The sequence below is a fragment of the Salvelinus namaycush genome, chromosome 5, assembly GCF_016432855.1.
Source record: "Salvelinus namaycush isolate Seneca chromosome 5, SaNama_1.0, whole genome shotgun sequence".
Classification (NCBI taxonomy): domain Eukaryota; kingdom Metazoa; phylum Chordata; class Actinopteri; order Salmoniformes; family Salmonidae; genus Salvelinus; species Salvelinus namaycush.
The window spans coordinates 10,133,882-10,153,771 of NC_052311.1; the positions used below are offsets into that span (position 1 = coordinate 10,133,882).

The following is a 19,890-nucleotide window of genomic DNA, read 5'->3' on the forward strand; positions in this document are numbered from 1 at the left end:
ACAAAAGGACCAGCTGACATCATGTCAGTGATTCTCTCGTTAACACAGGTGTGAGTGTTGACGAGGACAAGGCTGGAGATCACTCTGTCATGCTGATTGAGTTCGAATAACAGACTAGAAGCTTCAAAAGGAGGGTGGTGCTTGGAATCATTGTTCTTCCTCTGTCAACCATGGTTACCTGCAAGGAAACACGTGCCGTCATTGCTTTGCACAAAAGGGGCTTCACAGGCAAGGATATTGCTGCCAGTAAGATTGCACCTAAATCAACCATTTATCGGATCATCAAGAACTTCAAGGAGAGCGGTTCAATTGTTGTGAAGAAGGCTTCAGGGCACCCAAGAAAGTCCAGCAAGCGCCAGGACCGTCTCCTAAAGTTGATTCAGCTGCGGGATCGGGGCACCACCAGTACAGAGCTTGCTCAGGAATGGCAGCAGGCAGGTGTGAGTGCATCTGCACGCACAGTGAGGCGAAGACTTTTGGAGGATGGCCTGGTGTCATGAAGGGCAGCAAAGAAACCACTTCTCTCCAGGAAAAACATCAGGGACAGACTGATATTCTGCAAAAGGTACAGGGGTTGGACTGCTGAGGACTGGGGTAAAGTCATTTTCTCTGATGAATCCCCTTTTTGATTGTTTGGGGCATCCGGAAAAATGCTTATCCGGAGAAGACAAGGTGAGCGCTACCATCAGTCCTGTGTCATGCCAACAGTAAAGCATCCTGAGACCATTCGTGTGGGGTTGCTTCTCAGCCAAGGGAGTGGGCTCACTCACAATTTTGCCTAAGAACACAGCCATGAATAAAGAATGGTACCAACACATCCTCTGAGAGCAAATTCTCCCAACCGTCCAGGAACAGTTTGGTGACGAACAATGCCTTTTCCAGCATGATGGAGCACCTTGCCATAAGGCAAAAGTGATAACTAAGTGGCTCGGGGAACAAAACATCGATATTTTGGGTCCATGGCCAGGAAACTCCCCAGACCTTAATCCCATTGAGAACTTGTGGTCAATCCTCAAGAGGCGGGTGGATAAACAAAATCCCACAAATTCTGACAAACTCCAAGCATTGATTATGCAAGAATGGGCTGCCATCAGTCAGGATGTGGCCCAGAAGTTAATTGACAGCATGCCAGGGTAGATTGCAGAGGTCTTGAAAAAGAAGGGTCAACACTGCAAATATTGACTCTTTGCATCAACTTCATGTAATTGTCAATAAAAGCCTTTGACACTTATGAAATGCTTGTAATTATACTTCAGTATTCCATAGTAACATCTGACAAAAATATCTAAAGACACTGAAGCAGCAAACTTTGTGGAAATTAATATTTGTGTCATTCTCAAAACTTTTGGCCATGACTGTCTGTGTTGTACAGTACACCAGAACAGATACTTTCAATCTGTTTACAGCTCAAATGATCTTGCTTACATGCTTCAAAGTCTTCATAATATCAGTAGTAGTATAAGGCAGATGGGAAAGCATCATGCTATCAGTACCCTAAGGTAAACCAACGACACATTATGTAAGCCCCGTGACACGACACTAATGAGCCATTTCACAAGTCTTCCTTAGCATCTCTGTGTTCTTCACACACGTGATTAAATAGAGCACCTTGCCACTCGTAACATTGACTCCACCGAGAGAGACCCACCCAGTTGTCCGGTTTAAACCACTCTTCAACAGCAGTACCAGTTCTAGAACACGTGCGAAGGGTGCTAGAATGGCCACGATGGTGTGAAGTGAGTGGGTATGCGTATCCTCTTAACTCAACCCTTATACTCCCACTGCCTCTCTCTTCCCCTGTCTCTCTCCCCTTGTCTGTTTGTATACATGTCTCTAAACCTGTTGTGAAGCTGTCTCCATCTCTTTCTCTCTACCTCCATCAGTCCATTTCTGGGTCACTGTCATTCTGTCCTTCTCTGAAAATACCTTGGCCCCATAGACTTAGATAGACATCACATCATTGTATCTGTCCCATTATGGCGTTTGTGAGAGCAAGGGCAGTGCCATTGAGGCCATCTCCATTTTGAAGTAGTCAGTTTTCTTCTACTACTTCCATGAGTTGGCAAATAAACTGACGGGGTACACACTGCCACCTAGTGTGTTTAGTTTGAACAGGTAAAAAGCCAAGGTATAGATCACATAAATATGGTCTTCCATGTCAAAGTTACAGGACTTTTATGTTAAATCCATTTGTTTGGGGCACTAGAGTCCTCTATCTCTACGCTCGGACCCCTCCTCACCCCCCCTGTTCCCCCTGATGGCCCTGTGACACACTGACCCCTCCTGACCCGTACTGTTAAATGCAGCCAGGAGGTTATGTAACACAACTATGTGTAGAAGGGTGTCACATCTAAGACAGAGGTGGGAAGTAGCATGGCAGCTTTGTGTGAAAGTACAGTGTGTGTGTGTGTCATGGCATGCCTGTATGTCTGTATGGGGCACAGGTCTGCCTCCAGTAATCATACATGACTAGTATAACTCATGACTCTCTGAAGTTACTGGAACTTAGGTGATGCATGTGAAGTCATGCATTCATGACTTTGTCCTTGAACAGAAAATATATGCTGTTATGATGGTTATATGATGCTATGGGGAATGGTAAATTACAAGAATGTTTGACTAGCCAAAAAATCAAACCATATTATACATTAAAAGGACAGGGAGTTTATTTGGGAATTTCGATTACATTTGATTTTACAGAGCACGGCATTGTTAGATATACAACATGAACATATCTAAGTCTTCATTGAGTGTAAACAGTCCAAATAACATGCGTAACACTTTGTCTGACTTGTAACATTGTGTGTAATAACACTGTGCCTGAAGGTCACAAATTCACATTTTGTGGAAATTATGTTTCATGAGGAAGACAGAAAGGAGAGCTTAAAGTGCTAAGAAGTAAGACCAGCAGACTCCTCGCGTCCTCTCTCATCTCCATCTCAAAACCCATTCGATTTGAAAGCTCGAGGTCCCTCCCCTCTGGCCTTCTCCAATGGGTTTTGAGAAGGAGACGAGGAGAGAGAACGTGAGGAGTATGCAATTGAGATCTTCCCATTGACCTTATTTTCCTCAGTTTCAACATATTTATTTTGAGTGGCGGAGGAGGTAACAGAGGAGATAATAGGCCCTTGGGGGAGACCCCAGAGCACCCAACAGACCTCGGTGGTTCCTGGAAGTGATACAACATCCCAACAGGAGGAATTTCACTTGTCAGGGTGAGTACCCACAATGTAGGGCTTCCTTCGCCAACCTATTTCTCTCTGGTGTTACGACAATGATCTCTATGGATATTTTACTAAATTATTAAAGAGTTATTAGAGAGGTTTCTTTCTATCTCTTAAATCTCATTGAATACATTGATAAATGAAAGAGTCCAATTATCTCAGTCAACTCTGGCAGAGCTGGAAGTGGTCAGAAATGAACCAAGAGAAGGACGAAGGTGCAGTACTGTGATTCGCAGTCCATTTGTGAGGTAGAAGGGCGGGAGAACAGAAGGACGGGAGAATAGCTCAATCTCAAGTGCTTGAAAATCCAACCTCTCCCCGTTTCCTCCCGTTCACTGTCACTTCATCGTCAAAGATTTGACAGGTGAAAACAATATGGTGGAAGCTCATCATTACTTGGACTGGCTTTCACCTGGCAAGTTCTGCCAGATCAGTGCAGTGAAAGAGAGGAAGCGAGGAGAAGACAGATCTTTCAGAAAATTGAGAAGGAGCCCATTGTTTTGGCTCAGCAGGGAGGGGTAGCGTCCACGTCCCCTCCGAACATGTCCTGTGAGGCATAGGTGATGTAAAGGAAGCCATCCGGGTCGCTGTACTGGGAGTAGACGTCTCCCATACTGGACGACATGCAGGACATGCTCCTCTCTGACACCAACAGGTACAGAGCCTGGGTGGACTCCAGGTCAATCTTACTCCTGAGGAGAGGTAGAGGATAGGAAGAGGGGTTATCACATGGGTCCCGTGAAGACATGGTCAATACCATATGCAAACACACACACACACACTAAACACACACAGACTGTCAGCAAATCTACTTAGATTTTATCATAAAACTTTTTCACACACCCTCAATCAGTGCTCACCTGAGTAGACAGAGGAACTGACCCAAGGTCAGCTCGAATGGAACCAGGAATTTGGTCTTGTCCAATAGGGGAAGGGTTTTCTCACGGAGGTAACGCTCTACGATCACCTTCACAGTTAGAGAACACAGAGAGACAACTGTTAGCATTCCTTCCATTTGATTGGAGGCAATCATTTACCAAAAAGCTAAATTACTCACGGGTAACTTGTTTGGGAATTTGGTACGAATACTGCACACTTCATGTTTTCTTGTTGCTAGAAAAAGCATAACAGAAGAACATTACCACTTTATTATAGACCACCAGAAGTTATAATATAGGGTGTAGAATGAACTAAAACACCAGGTGAGTCGACCAAAATGTATCATGCACTCTTCAATGATAGGCTATGATCATCTTAATCATTATAATTGATCAAGAAGACTAGAGCTGTCATAAAGAATGACTACAGAATTAAACAATCGACTAGAATAGAAGCACCAACCAAGGCATTTTCTTTGCTTGAAAGACATCAGCTCCATAGATTTCTCGAAGGGAGGCATTTTTCTTCTTGGGGTGGTGTTGCTTCTTGCTGTGGCTGCTAGCTGCTTGTGCCGGCGGTGGTCCTTGACCCAGGCTGACGGTAATAGTCCCCTCAGGTGGAAGTTTGCACAAACCCCAACACTTCACTGTTCACCGCTGGCTTTTATAGGGAGGCGGGCTGCCCTGGGAGGGGTCGATACGTGGCTAAGCTATGGGAATGCTTACATGAACAAAGCTTGGACCCACTCCTCGTCCTAATGATATGTTGTGTATTGGTCCTGGCCTCATGATTGGTTCAGATCCACTTCACACAGACTGGTTATCTCAGACCACTTACAGCATATCTCAGACGTTGGTGTCACGAGGGCTCACACGCTCACTGTTGAACAATAACAAACAACTCCAGAGGCTGTCAACCTCAAACTGTAGCCAATAGTTTTGATATTTGATTATTTTGTGGTTTTGAAAGGAATAGTTAAATGTTATACTATCTACTTACTCTTAAACAATCTATGTGATATATTCATGTTTGTATTACTCACTGTACATCTGAAAACTAAGATATATGGAGGCCTCAATCTGGAATGATGGAAGTCTGTGTGTGTGTGAATAATTTTAGAGTTAGAGAATGGAATACCTACACCATATTGCCAAATCCCCAGGGGTTGTCTGCAAGAGTTCTGTTACAAAGGGTTGTGGTGAAAACTTCTAGATCTCACTCTTTCACCTTATCTCTCTCTCTTTCACACACACCCACACACACACTTCTTTGACCCTTGGCTGGACTGATAGCCAGCTCCAGCTGACCACACACGTGATCATTAGGGCACAAAGGCCTGAATAGAATATTCCCATAATGCTGGTTGTCAGGTTGCATGCTTCATTCCGGCATGGATTGTCTGCGCAGTATCTTGTGCATTATCATTAGAGCCCGATGGGTCCGATGCCGATTTTAGGGAGGCAAAAGTCACCGATTAGCGATATATCTGCCAATATGTTGTTTTTATAGAGGTTGAATGAAAATCATACCTATTTTTTTTTACACAAGAATTACAAGAATTAACAAATATTCTTAATGATGATTTCTTATAAAAATCAACATTATTTAAAAACATTTTATTTGTTGTTTACAGGATTTTCACCGAAAAGCAACTATATATCCTCTATAAATACGACAGTAAATACAAAACTTGTTTAGTTGACCTTTATTTATTTTACCTTTATTTAACTAGGCAAGTCAGTTAAGAACAAATTCTTACCCCGGTGGGTAGGACGCTGGGCCGCCATACTTAGACACGTCTTTAAGTTGTACCTATCTATGGCAGTGGATAAGAAGTATGCTAAGTTTTTTGTGCTAAACCACCACAAGGGGTGGCTGGTTGAATTAAATAAAATTAGCCTCAAAGTCAATCTGAAACTGCACTGTTCACAAATTCACAAATAAGCGTTGACAAGTTCACAAATGCCGTTCGTAATGTCACCACTAGGTGCCAGCATCAGCATTTGTCTTGAGTAGATTTACTAACTTAAACTCACCCCATTCCGTACAAATGTGCGCAACCGCAACATTCAAACGAGGCTACAAAGAAAACTAATGGGACTGTAGCGACTGTGTTGACTTCAAAATCGAGGGTGTGAACTAGGTTTCTATTCAAGCGTTGATCGACATGGTAATGGCTCTATAGTATTGGAGAAGAGTTGAAAAAACGGACCCTCCGTTACATCGTGGCGTGTCATGTCGTAACTACAGCATGCATAAAGCAACTATTTCTGTCTTACAATCTCTCTCCACCAGGTGTAGCACTTCTCTCATTCTTTAAAAACAAGAAATGGACAGTGACGGGGTAAGGGGGGATACCTAGTCATTTTTTGCGTCATCATTGCATGCGATCATCATTCTCAAAGCCGCTGTTTACTTCTAAGATCACTTTAGCTCCGCCCTAAAAACCCGATTCAAATTCAACACACACCTTCATAGGTATGTAATCACACATTATATAAACTCTTTATAGTGTTTTATTTACATTTTAGAGGTGATAAGGTGATAAGTTGGACAGATCAAGTGAAAAAAAAGCAATTTTCCCACACGACATCTCTCCTTCTCACTATCACCATTAGTTTCGGTTCCCCACCCGCCATTTTTAAAAAGACCCGACGGGGCTCATTGCCTGCTTGAATTATGCAGAAACGGGCAGTGTTTAGGTCATGTAATTGATTCTGTTGGAAAGGGGAGAAATTGTGCTTTACAATGGTATTGACATTACATTAAGTATTACGTTTTTGGGGCGCTAAAATAAGGGCAATTGTACGGACCAAGGCGATGTACAAGTTTACGTGAGTTTGTTTACAAAAGGTCATGTAAACAAACTCTTAATGCCATTACTAATGGCAACCTATGAAGGGCATAAGCTAGCTGTTCATTACAACAATGTTTTCTTAGAGAAACCATCAATACTAAATGTATTGGCTATACACTTTAACTGCAAATGGCATGTGCTGATGGCTGAAAACTTTATGCAGGGAAATGCTTAGTGTAACGGATGTGAAATGGCTAGCTAGTTAGCGGGTACGCGCTAGTAGCGTTTCAATCAGTTACGTCACTTGCTCTGAAAACCTAGAAGTAGGGTTGCACCTTGCTCTGCAAGGGCCGTGGCCTTTGTGGAGCGATGGGTAACGACGCTTCGTGGGTGTCAGTTGTTGATGTGTGCAGAGGTTCCCTGGTTCGCGCCCGTGTCGGGGCGAGGGGACGGTTTAAAGTTATACTGTTACATTGGTACTGGTTTTAGGCACACCTAATTTAGCTTGCTAACGTTACTTATCTCATCATGCATGCAATCACATGGCCTGAAATGATAGATCTGCGCCAAATGTCTTGCTTTTTGCCGATTGCATATTTCGGAAAACTAACCAAATAAGCCCACTAGCAAACATAATAGGCCGAGACAATAACAGCGTTCTTTTTGTATCGAGAGGAGCGTTCACTTTGGCAGTGGTAGCACAGACTGCTAGCTAGCGAGCTAATGTAACAACTACCTTCCTGGCTAGATAGCTAAGCTAACGTTAACTAAGTGAGAATGTGATGAGGACAGGGCTGCTTGCTTGGTTAAGTCGACTTTTGATTATTTACTTATTCAAATACGTTGGCTACGGCAAGTTACTCACCGGTCAAACCAATCATGTTGTGACCTAAGGCTGGATGATGTTCAAAGTTCTTCAGGCAACCATTGAAAATGTCAAAAAATTATCGCAAAAGAGCAGAGGTATTTGTTAATTATATGTATATAATATCGGCGCTTTATCTGTGGAATAAAGACCGATACAAATATTTATGTGAAAGGCTAGTATCAGTCAACCGATGCATCGGTCAGGCTCTAGTCATCTTTATGCTGTGCTTTATCTCTCTCCTTTTGCATTTTATGCACTTTGAAAAACAGGGGGCTTTATGGATTTGTGTATCTTGCTCTCTAGGTGGGAGAATGTTGCCCCACTTACATAATTAGAGTTTGAACAATCTCCTTTGAAATACTCTCAGGTTTGTTTTACAGTGAGAAAACATGAATTATAGAATAGATCTAGAGATCAAATAAACTACTCTAGGCCAAAACCAAAACTGTTCTTGGAATGAACCTGGTGTTGTCACAAGGCTGCTCTCTGCTGGTTGAAGGTTGACATAACAGCAGGGGGTGGAGATGGGGGAGGTGCACCTGTCCGAATCCAAAGGGGCAGAACTTGTCCCATACAACCCAAATAGGTGATTGATGCAACTGTAACTTGAACATTTCGTTTTCAGACTCACAATAATAGTAAACTTGTCAATCTACATATTTCATTCGAGGAGTCTTTGTTACACTTTTTGAAACAGTCTTTGCGTCTTTGTGTTATTATGCTTTTATAGACTAAGTTATGCACGTGGTGAACGTTATCACCTTTATTATTGCCCATCACTCATCGTGTATTTGAACATTTTCCTGTGTGTTTTGGAATAGTTTGGCGGCCAAGGGATTTAGGCGTATATTCGAAAACTTCCCTGGCCAATCCCTTTCAAGCTTTGGTACGTTACCTCCTCGGCTCCTCCCCCTGGACACATTTTGCTTGAACCAATGTAACGTTATTTACAGCTTTGTTACGTCGGGTCTATCGTGAACATCATTTGCATGAAGTACTGAATGGTCGGACACAATTGGGTGATCATAATACGAAACCATAATTGAGGATTAAGATGGAATATGGTTTGATCATCTCTTTAGTGTCATACATTTGACTCTCTAGTCAACATGCTTCAATGTAATATGGCTTAGATTTAATTAAGTAGGCTATTTTGCCAACGAATCATTGGTTTAACTGGGCGGGAGGATACAATGTTGCTATATTGTCGATCGTGAGAACATATGTTGCACTGACTTTAGCTGGACCGTAGCCCATTGTCATTGAGACTGAGCTCCTAGTCTAAAGCGCCCCGGATTCAGCCTCTACAATGCCTGGCCGCCGCAGTTGTGTGAATTCGCTCTGGTCTGGCACGGAGCGGGTTCGGATTGGCGAGCGGCTGAAAGCGACCCTGGCCGGAATCCTTGAGCTGGATTTGCTCCGGGGCCAACATCTGGACATGATCGATGCGGCGCTGGACCTCAAAGACACCAGTAGCACCGGTACCACGGTGACTGTCATCACCGATCAACAGGAGGAAAACCTCGAGAGCGCAGCCTCGGATGGCTCTGCGACATCCCGCAGGCAACAGGTCAGTGCGTAGTCCCAGATCTTTTGACAAGATTGGTTGCTATTAAATATGAATGCATTCAGATCTGCCAGTAGGGCATTTTTATCCCGTTGCATCAAACAGACTGCGGCGCTTCAATAGCCTTGATTGAGCGATGGAGTCATAAGCACGGAGCTATAGCTACTGATTACACAATGGTGTTTAGTCCTGTCTAATAGAATTGACAGTAATCCATCCGCCTCCACTGCTTCTTATTCCGTTTTGTATCAGTCAAGGTTATGTAGAATACAAAGGGTGTTATGGTTCTGTCCCCTTTATGGATCTCATATGATGAGTGTCAATGTCCACATCTTTTCACAGTCCAGTTTTCCCCAAGGACATGACATAGAATGTATCTGTGTAAAGAATGTACACTTGGTACACACCCTATAGATACAAGCATACACCTAGGTCAGGTCATACTGTAGATGACAGATGCCTACAGAGTTCTATATTCTGTATCGGCCAAAAATCTTCTGTGTAAATAGGCTACTGTAGTATGTGAATACATTGATCTTTTTGTGTGAGATAAGATCATTTGATTGGGAAAGACCCATAGTAAGACAACTTGGTACACACGTTGAAGTAGACCTATTGAATAAAGACCTTGTTCATTTTAACTCTCACCATAGATGTGGCCTTCAGCTTTCATTGTTACCATTTGGACAACTGTTAGGCCTAGTTGGTACAATACTAAGAATAGAATGCAGAAGGCCACAGAGCCCTACATTGCCTCATAACGGAGTTGGAAGTCTGAAGCTTAACCTGAGTCTGTGAACCCTGTCCTCATGTAGGGTAGGTTACCATACTGGTTTGTTGTTACAGTGTTTGGTGAACAGTCACTTAGCTCCAGTAATAGGGACAACTCAAGTCATTCCCTTTTTATTAATCAAATAGAGAATGGTCAACTGATCCCGAGGTAAGGAATAGCACAACATTCTACTTACTGCTTTTTCCTTCTCAGAAACACTGCACCAATTTATTCTCTATAGATTCCCTCTGACGTTCAGCAGCTATGCTATGTTAAATGGTATTAGTCATCACAAACACCATAGAGTAGCTCTGCTTGCCCTTCCATCCGCCAACGCAGACGCTATTAGCATATTAAACAACAGATTGAGAGACAAGTTGCTTCTGCTGTTGTTGTTTCCAACGTGACCAACGTTATCACCGACCCAATTCTGTCCACTGGGGAGAGAGGAGAGTGAAGAGGAGAGGGAAGAGGGGAGAGGAGAGATGGAAGAGGGGAGAGGGAAGAGGAGAGATGGAAGAGGGGAGAGGGAAAAGGTGAGTTGGAAGAGGTGAGATGGAAGATGGTAGAGAGGGAAGAGGGGAAAGATGACTGGAGATACAGACTGCAGTTAGTCTCTCTCTCTCTCCTCTCTCTGGCTATTTTAACTATCACAGTGGGGTAACAGTAGTACTGTACTGTTGCACCCCATCAACACTTGATTTGCTGCCAAAGCCCACACTGTGATCACTCTCACCAGCATTCTTCTATGTACATTTGGACCATGGCATGTATTGCTGGCCCTATATCAACCTCCAGCCCACAGATAAACATGACGTCAGAGGGCATTATCTTGGATTGAAACGTCAGTCTCCTCTGCTTCTTCAGTTAAAGTAAACAGAATTAATCAATAGCTTACCTTTCCCAACATGACATCTCAAAGTATTTAGCGTTATCACAATTATGCACCACATTTTGAAAATAACAACTTAAAGGCTTTATAGAGCATTCGTAAAGTGTTCGTAAGCCCTACATACTGTAGATACCTAATGAAAGTACGTCACAAAAGTATGTTATGTACATTCATATTATGTAGTCCTTGATTCTAATGGAGTATTTGCTGTGATTTGTCTGTGCATTGTGTAGACATATTGTTTCTTTAGGGTAAATGTCTGTGTCTCACATAGAGGGATATCATATTACAGAGCTCTTAGCGCTGAGGGCCTCCACCTCTCTCTCTCTCCTGATTTGATCATAACCATCTCACTGTAACATTACACTGGGGTAACATGGTTCACATTATGTCCATGGAAGAGTGTGGGGGGTGTACACGGCCCTGACGGTTATCAGTGTGTGCTTGCGCAAGCTAGTGTTAGTCTTAGTGCTATTTGCTATTTGTGTTTTAGTGTGTGGCAGGCAGGCTCTGGATGAGTTAGATATACTTCTGCTATGTCTGTTGTGTGGGTGGAGTGAGCAGGAACCAGAGAGCAGCTGTAGCTATGGTGAGGAGGGGGTGGCTTTAACTTATTATGGAGTGGGGTTGGGGGTTGGGGGGGTTAAGATGCCACTCTCTGCCTCTCACAGGCAACCCCCTCCCCCACTACCTCTTTCATATACTTGCTCTTTCACTCCACTTTTCACTCACCATTAGCTCCCCCACTCTCAAGCACCCACTCACTTCCCCTTAGAAAATACCTTTTCTAACTTCATCAAATGTGGAAAAAGTAGCGAGAGACAGAGAAAACTAAACATGGCTTGTAAGAAGGATCAAGGTCTAACTTTTTTCCCTGCACCCACCCCCGTCATCCCCCTTATCCCTCTCTCCTTCTGCTCTTTGTTACATCATCTGTCTTCCCCTATTCTTCCTTTAAGTCCCCCCTCTCCCCCTCTGAGTGAGGATGTGTCCTAAATGGCACCCTATTCCCTATGTAGTGCACTACTTTTGACCATCGCCCTGTGGGTCCTGGTCAAAAATAGTGCACTACATAGGGAATAGGGTGACATTTAGAACAGACAGCCTTCCCCTCTCAGTTAGGCAGTATGAGTCACCTGCATTGTCTCCTGTTTATCTCCGTAGTAACGGAGGATTGATCAGGCCTGGCAGTGAACAAAGCCCCCTGTTGTTCCCCCCACCCCTATCACCCAATCAGGCTAATATAGGGCATCACCGCAGAGGTCATGAGTAATCACGTTCATCTAAGTAAGAAGAAAGTCATGAATTGGCTATTGAGGAGAAAGAATACGTCATATTCTGTTTTTGTGTCTGAGTCTTGAAACACAAGTCTTCTAGAACTTCCAGTAAGGCTGATGACATCAGTGTTTGGTAAATAAGAACATTAGAGATCCATTCTACACCACTCTCTAATTATCATCTCTTTAAAGACATGTTGTGGCTTGAACACCCGTTTTTCTGTTTTTCAGGTTCCTTTTCCCCCTTCAGAAACAGTGTTGCCATGCCACACCAGCACGTTGGACAAGGACAGTGTGGGGAACTCTGGTGGAGATGGGCTGGTTCATTCCAGAGGTGATGGGGTTGGTGGGGATGACTCACGCTGGTCCACCCTCTCTTGGGATGCCCCGTCTGACCTGCTCTCCCCCCCGGACCTTGATGGTGCAGTCCAGGTGGACTATGACTCCAGGCCCAGCTCAGGTACTGGACTGTGTGATCCTACCATGGGGGGTCTTTTGGGGGTGGTCTGTGACACCCATACGGCTTTGGCCAGGGCTGGACTATCACATCTGGGGCCGTGGGATACCTACCTCCAGGCCCCCCCCCCCACCCGAAAAAACAATGGCTTGTGACGTGTTCATATGCTATCTGGGGGGGGCCCCGACCGTCATGTTCGTAATAGGCTATCTGGGGGGGGGGGGGGGGGGCCCTGCGTGCTCGTTCGGTAATCTGGCCCTGGCTTTGCCCAACAACACTTCTCACCTTAAGTTTTGTTTACTTTGTGAGATACCGTGTTGCAAAGCCGTATTAAATATTAACCTTCAACTTTTCTGTCCCTGTTCCTTTATTTACCCTCTCATGTTATCTTTTCAACACCACTTACTCACTCCTTTCTTGCAAATCACTCTTTCTCTGGACCTACACTCCCTCCTTTCTTTCTTTCTATTTATCTTTCTTTCTCTTCCCCTCGCTTTATTTCTCCCACCCTCGGTAGGCTTTTATTCAGTCAGTGGCAGCTCCCTATCAGACTCCTGCTACTCTGTGTCCAGTGAGGCAGTCCTGGCCCAGGGGGGTCCAGTACCAGGTGGGCAAGTCCGGGCCGGACCAGGAGCACCCTCAGGGGGAGCCTTCAGGCTGTGGGAACAGCGGCCCCTCTCTGCAGACCACAGTGACATCCAGTGGCCGGAGGCCGCGCAGCAGCCAAGAACTCAGCGCATTGAGGAGACCACAGAGATCAGTGATAGGAGACCAGTATCTACAGGTCAGATATAACACACATATGGACATTCAAATGCACTCACATAAACACACTTACACTTCAATACAGTTCATCTGTATTTAACCAGTAGTTTTCCAGAGAGTCCTGGGACCATAGTCCTAGATAAATGCTTTTGTTTCTTTATAAGCTGACTGACATTCATAAACTTTCTCTCTCGTCCTTTGAACCCAGGTGACCTGGAAATGAACAGTCTCTTCTTCCTGTCTGACCTGTGCTCCAGCCTGGGTGACCCCCATCCCGGCTCCCTCCTCCCACTCGCTGACCCCCGACCCCAACTCGACCCCAGGTTCTGTTCTGACCTGGTGTCCCGGAGGACCAAGGAGGTGTACCATTACCCCAGCCCCCTCCATGCCGTGGCCCTCCAGAGCCCCCTCTTCACCTCCAGTCAGGACCCCTCACCCTCCTCTCGCCTTTCCCCGAGTCCGGACTCCTCTGCCCAGGCTGAGGAATCTCAGTCCACCCCCCTCTTCCGGCCCCCCCAGCCTCCTCACCCCTCCACCTTCACCCAGCTGGAGCAGTACATCACCAGGCTGGCTCGCCAGTACCGCAGCCGGGTTGCCCCCTTTGACACCACCCCTACCGCCACCCCTGGGCCAGGTTGCCACAGGGGCCCCAGAACCCCTGGCCATGGCTCCACTCAGTCGCTGTTGGCCTTCGAGAGCCGCAGTACCCCCTCCAACCTGACAGTGGGCAGTGTGACACCCTGCAAGTCTTTTCTGGGTAATTCTGCACGGGTCAGCCTCAGCAATATTGGTAAGAAGGCCAGTAGGAACTCCATCAACCTGGGCCACCTGCCCTCTGTGACAGGAGAGGACCTCAAAATCAACCTCCACCTCAACCTCAGTCTCAACCTCAGCCCCAATCTGAACAAAAACCTGGGTTTAGACTCAAACTCCAAGGAAGGTATTAGCACTAGTGGTGTATTAAGGAGTGACCATGCTATCCCCACTGCCTCCCCCTCTCCTTCCACCTCCTCCCTCTCCACCGCCGCCACTCCCACCCCTGCCCTGAGGTCTCGGCCACGCATCTCAACATGTCCCTCCAACCTCAATCACCGGAGCTCTCTGGAGGTCACCGGGGCTGGGTCAGGGCTAGGGTTCTCCCGCTCGCTGGACTGGAGTGGACTGGATTCTTCACCAGGGAAAGTGACAAGGAGTCAACCCAGCGTCAATGCCCCGGACCCCAGCCCTAGTAAGCTCAGCGAGGACTCAGCGATGGTGGGGGAGATCTCCCGTCTCTCTGGCCTGCCCCGGGCTGTGGTGGTGGGCCTAATGGAGCAGGGCGTAGAGCTGGATGTCGACTGCTTCCAGAGCGACGCCGAGAGAAGAGGTCAGGGGTCAGAGTTTAAAGCCCAAAGCTCCTCCCCTTCCTCCCACCAGACAGCCCAGAATGACCACCAGTCTCATCATCATGATTATTCCAGCGTCCATCACCTCCACGCCAGTAACGAGACTGAACATGACCCCCAGAGGCCGATCCAGCTGTCCCTCAGTGTCACCCACTCCCCACAGTCCCACTCCGGCCTCACACCTCCCAACTCCTCCAGTCCCCATTCCAGTAGCACCAATCACCCTTACCAGTCCACCTCAACCCACCCACCTACCCATCATCATGTCACCCACCACCACACACACACCTTCCACTGCCAACAAACCCCTTCCCCATCTGACCCCGCCTCTTCCCCCTCGTCCCGTGACCGCCCCAGGGTACGCTCCCCACCCCGCCCTCTCCAGCCCTCCCCCCTCGCCAATACTCCATTCTCTGTGTTCCGGCGGGATGACCCATTCCAGTGCTCCCTGCCTCGCGTCAGTGACAGCAGCTCACCACAAAGGGGCAGCATCCAGCCCAGAGGGGGGTCACTACGGCAGGGTGCAGGGGGTGGAGGGGGTAGATGGAGGGTAGATGGGGAGGGAGAAGGATGGAAGAGGGTGGATGGGGAGGGGCTCTACCAGGGGAAGCATGCATCCAAGGAGTTGGTGAGGGCATCGACGGTGAGCAGCTTCCACAGGAAACAGAGGTGCTACAGCAGCAACTGGGGAGAGCAAGGCAGTCACGACACGGCCCAGACGCCAAAGAAGGTGGCAGCCAAACTCTGGAGGGGCTTCGAAGGACGTTCATGGGGGAAAGAGGCTGAGGAAGAGGAGAACAAGGAGAGGTGGAAGAGAGAGGGGATCAGGAGAAAGGAGAAAGATGACCAAAAGGAGAAGCATGCCAAGGCAGAGAGGCGAGAGAAAGAGAGCAGTGCCTCAAAACGCAAAGGGAAGGGTGGTGGTGGCTGGGACAAGCGTAGCTCCAGCCTGAGGCTGTCCAGACGGGCTCTGTTCCGCAGTGAGTCCCAGGGGGACGTGCTGGAGCCTCGAGCCCAGAAAGAGGAGCGTCTGAGGAGGGCACAGTGGACCTCCTCCCTGGAGCTCAGCATGGAGCGGGTTCGTCCGTTGGCGTTGGGAAGAAGAGGGGAAGAAGACAAGCGCCTGTCCTCTACTGCCAGCCTCTTCCACCTCTCTCGCTCTCAGAGTCTGGAGGGAAGCTGTCCCTCCCTCTCTCCTCCTCTCTCCTCCCCATCGTTCTCGCCATCCCCTCCTCCTTCTCGGGCAACCCTCACACGCTCGCGCTCACTGAGGGACCTGAGTAGAAGGGTGTTTAGCTCAGTGAGGTCTCTGAGTTTGAAACACAAGACGTCGAGAAAGTGAAATGATCACAATAAATGAAATAGTGTTTTTGCCACTAAATCAAATCAAATGTATTTATATAGCCCTTCTTACATCAGCTGATATCTCAAAGTGCTGTACAGAAACCCAGCCTAAAACCCCAAACCAGTCAATATTTCAGTCGGTTGTATTTTGGTTGATAATGCGGTGCCAATGTTATGAATCTGTTGAACTTGACTCTCAGTAGTGTGTGACTGTGAGTGGTCCCCTCTGCATGCAACTCTGTGACTTATCTCTGTGTGCTATCATGGCTATCGTGAGCTTGTTCTCTCTGAGTGTATATCAAATCAAACCTTATATACTGTATGTTGCCTTTGAAGTACAATCATATTGGCCATAAAGACCAAAATCAACAAACAAATTGTGCTATAAATTGATATTGTGCTCAGGATTTTGAAATGGATCTCAATAAAGTAATAATAAGAATAAAATGTTATTTGAAACATGTGTGTATCTTGGATTATTATTAATAAAGAAAACTTGTAATTAAACTTTTGACTGTGTGAATACTTCCATCCACCTACAACACTTCTACACTGAGGGTATAAAACATTATGAACAGCTGTTCTTTCCATGACATAGACTGACCAGGTGAAAGCTATGATCCCTTATTGATGTCACTTGTTAAATCCACTTCAATCAGTAGATGAAGGGAAGGAGACATGTTAAAGAAGGATTTTTAAGCCTTGAGACAATTGAGACATGGATTGTTTATGAGTTCCACTCAGAGGGTGAATGGGCAAGACAAGATAAGTGCCTATGAACAGGGTATGGTTGTAAGTGCCAGGCGCACCGGTTTGTGTCAAGAACTGCAACGCTGCTGGGTTTTTCACGCTCAACAGTTTCCCGTGTGTATCAAGAATGGTCCGCCACGCAAAGGACATCCAGCCAACTTAACAACTGTGGGAAGCATTGGAGTCAACATGGGCCAGCATCCCTGTGGAATGCTTGACACCTTATAGAGTCCATGCCCCGACGAATTGAGGCTGTTCTGAGGGCAAAACTCAATATTAGGAAGGTGTTCCTAATGTTTGGTATATCGCTGTAGTAAAGGCTGTAATTTCAAAAAATATTTATTAAGTTTAATCAAAACATTTTGTACACAAAAAGAAACACGACTGATTATGTGACCAGAAACAACCACTTTCAGAAGGCATAACAGGACTGAGTTTGAAAAGTGCACAAATAGTCTCTCTGTAGCTCCCTCGCTTTGACCTTCAACCCTTATGCTGAACCTCCAACAATTTAGCTCCATCTCCTTGTTGGTCATCAGGCACAAATATTCTCTATAGCATAACAGGCTATTCAATAGGATCAGCCTGATCAAGGCTCTGCACAGAATCAATGATCTATAAAAAATGAATAATCTTGCCTCGTAAATAACTAGTCATTATGTGATCCATATTAGCAAACCTGCGCAGCACCTTACTCAGGCCGATTCCCTGAAATGTGCTGTAACTCTTCTCAGGTGTCCAGTCCAGGCTTGGTTCTTCTTTCTTCTCCAGTGCTCTTCTCAATCCTCAGTCAGGGTCAGAACAACAGAACATCCCTCCTGATGGGAACTTAATTCTGGGTGACACCTCCGCTGGCCCCCTCCCCGGCTCCCTGACTGGAGGAGAACATGCCCCGGTACAGAGCCTTCTCCTTCTGGTACTCCGTGCTCAGCCTCTCCTCCGCTCGCTGCAGGTGCCTCCTCACATTAGTGTCTGTCAAAGAGAGACAGTCACAAATACAGTGATTTCAATTTCAATCAACATTAGGGGAATGGGAATAGCATAGAGACATAATAATACAATATATTGTGTTCTACTTCATTCTGTTGGGGAATTGTACAGTATGCCTAGGCTTATAACATGCCCTCACAAATCATCAATAATCTGTTTTATTTAACTGAAAGGCTGTGGTAGGGACAGCAGGGCCTAAACAGGAAGATAGTAACCAAAAAGCTGAGCTACCATTGGGTTGTCCTTTGCTGGCCTGAGTGAGGTATTGCTTGGCGCTCTGTGAGTCTCCCAGCTCCAGAGTGGCCACTCCTGCTCTGTACAGGGCCTTGATGTCACCTGGCCGCAACTGCAACACCCGCAAGCTGTACTCCTGGACACGCGTGTAGTCGACACACTCCCTCTGCAGCAGACAGGCTGAGAGAGGGGGAGACCAAATGACAGAAAAGAGAAGATAAAGGTAAGTCCAGAAAGAGGCGGATTGTGCATTATGCTTCGTATTATCCTCCTGTAAGTGGATCATTTGAAACAACTCATCTACTGCATGAAACATGTCAAGGCCTGTAATACCTGCTAAATTGTTGTAGCAGTCAATCTGTGTGTTCCTAAGTAGTTCTTCTTGTCCTGTGGTGAGTACAGGAGCCTCAGGACCAAACCCCTTCACTGCCGCAGTGACATCAGAGTCTAAACTACGCAGAATGAGCAACGAACGGTGGTAACGTCCAATTGCAGACCGAAGGTTTTTCTCTTTGTAGAATTTGTTCCCCTCCGTTTTTAAATGGACGGCATCTTGTAGCTGGGAGTCTATGTTGGCACCTGAGGGTCCAGGCTTGGTAGGCGTTCCTGAACAGCTTACCCCTGCAGCCCCGGCCCCCAGCTCCCTACTCTCATCTCCTGGTGTCTCTGGACTCGCCATGGAACTTGATGGCCGGTAGTGATGGGATAATAAGTACACGAGAAGACATGATATTAGATGACTGAACACATTGTATTACATTGGTGGTCCACACCAACACTAAATGTTAAGACAAAACTAGATATGATTAAAGAAATGAAGATGCTCTAAACCCGAAATCTGAGACCCCCCCATCACAATTGCTTTTAAAAGAAGAACTAGCTAGTCCTTTCAACTCATTCACTAACTGTTATCTGGGTGTCCTACTAGGTCATTTATAAGCAAGCAAGAAAAAGGGTTTTACTGGTGCTAGCTCGCGCGTGAACAAGATGCAAAGTAACTGCAATTGACATGGCCATATGTTAACCGTTATAAATAAAAGTGTATTGGCGGCTTACCTTACAGTCTACTGATCTTTACACAAAATACAAATACTTGAACTTGCCCACCTACTGTAGCTAGTAAATAATGAACACGCAAACAACCACAACATTGGTAGAGGCAGGAACTTCCTGCTTTTTCTTCTTCTGTGGTGAGAGGAACCCAACCCATTTCACTGCAACGGAACTTATTTTTTAGCTTAGCGCTACATACTTTAGCAACATGGACATGACTCTGTGACGCATTCATCAATGAAACAAAATGAATCACTCCTGAAAAATAAAATTGTGTTGTCTATGTTTATCACTTTGGTGAAATGATGAAGAGTGTTCGAAGGTTGTAGAGGTTTGTTTGGAACAAATGCAATAGTTCATAAATTGTGGATATCATAGGCTGCAGTATTTCTTATTTATAGGACAGCATTCAATAGTTCTAAGGAAAAAGTGCAAATGAGCCTTTTGCAATGGTCCATTGTTAGGGGAGTCGATATGGTTAACGTTGTCCTACTGACCGACTTTAAATTACAGGAGTGTGGGGGTCGGCATTGTCACCCCTTTCGACCCCGCCCTACATTCTATCCCATGCATCTTATACTGTATAACAAAAAAAAATCATATTTCTCAAAAGGTCAAATAGGGTGGAGCAAGTGA

General features: G+C 45.9%; 3 protein-coding genes across 3 annotated transcripts; 1 reads left to right on the plus strand and 2 right to left on the minus strand.

Annotated features, from left to right (window-relative positions):
• Window positions 1-2,671: 2,671 nt before the first annotated feature.
• map1lc3cl (microtubule-associated protein 1 light chain 3 gamma, like) lies at window positions 2,672-4,709 on the minus strand. The gene is made up of 4 exons (XM_038992906.1): window positions 4,566-4,709; window positions 4,282-4,337; window positions 4,085-4,191; window positions 2,672-3,916 (listed from the first exon to the last, which is right to left on the minus strand). Exons 1-4 carry the CDS (start codon window positions 4,621-4,623, stop codon window positions 3,730-3,732), a joined length of 408 nt encoding a protein of 135 aa, XP_038848834.1. The 5' UTR covers window positions 4,624-4,709; the 3' UTR covers window positions 2,672-3,729.
• Window positions 4,710-8,666: 3,957 nt separating this feature from the next.
• Window positions 8,667-16,728, plus strand: si:ch211-168f7.5 (flocculation protein FLO11). The gene is made up of 4 exons (XM_038993578.1): window positions 8,667-9,338; window positions 12,508-12,736; window positions 13,251-13,517; window positions 13,707-16,728. Exons 1-4 carry the CDS (start codon window positions 9,078-9,080, stop codon window positions 16,223-16,225), a joined length of 3,276 nt encoding a protein of 1,091 aa, XP_038849506.1. The 5' UTR covers window positions 8,667-9,077; the 3' UTR covers window positions 16,226-16,728.
• A 572-nt stretch (window positions 16,729-17,300) lies between these two features.
• ttc9c (tetratricopeptide repeat domain 9C) lies at window positions 17,301-19,375 on the minus strand. The gene is made up of 4 exons (XM_038992907.1): window positions 19,258-19,375; window positions 18,535-18,884; window positions 18,199-18,381; window positions 17,301-17,949 (listed from the first exon to the last, which is right to left on the minus strand). The coding sequence occupies exons 2-4, from the start codon at window positions 18,878-18,880 to the stop codon at window positions 17,807-17,809; spliced, it is 672 nt and encodes a 223-aa protein (XP_038848835.1). The 5' UTR covers window positions 18,881-18,884; window positions 19,258-19,375; the 3' UTR covers window positions 17,301-17,806.
• Between the last annotated feature and the right edge of the window lie 515 nt (window positions 19,376-19,890).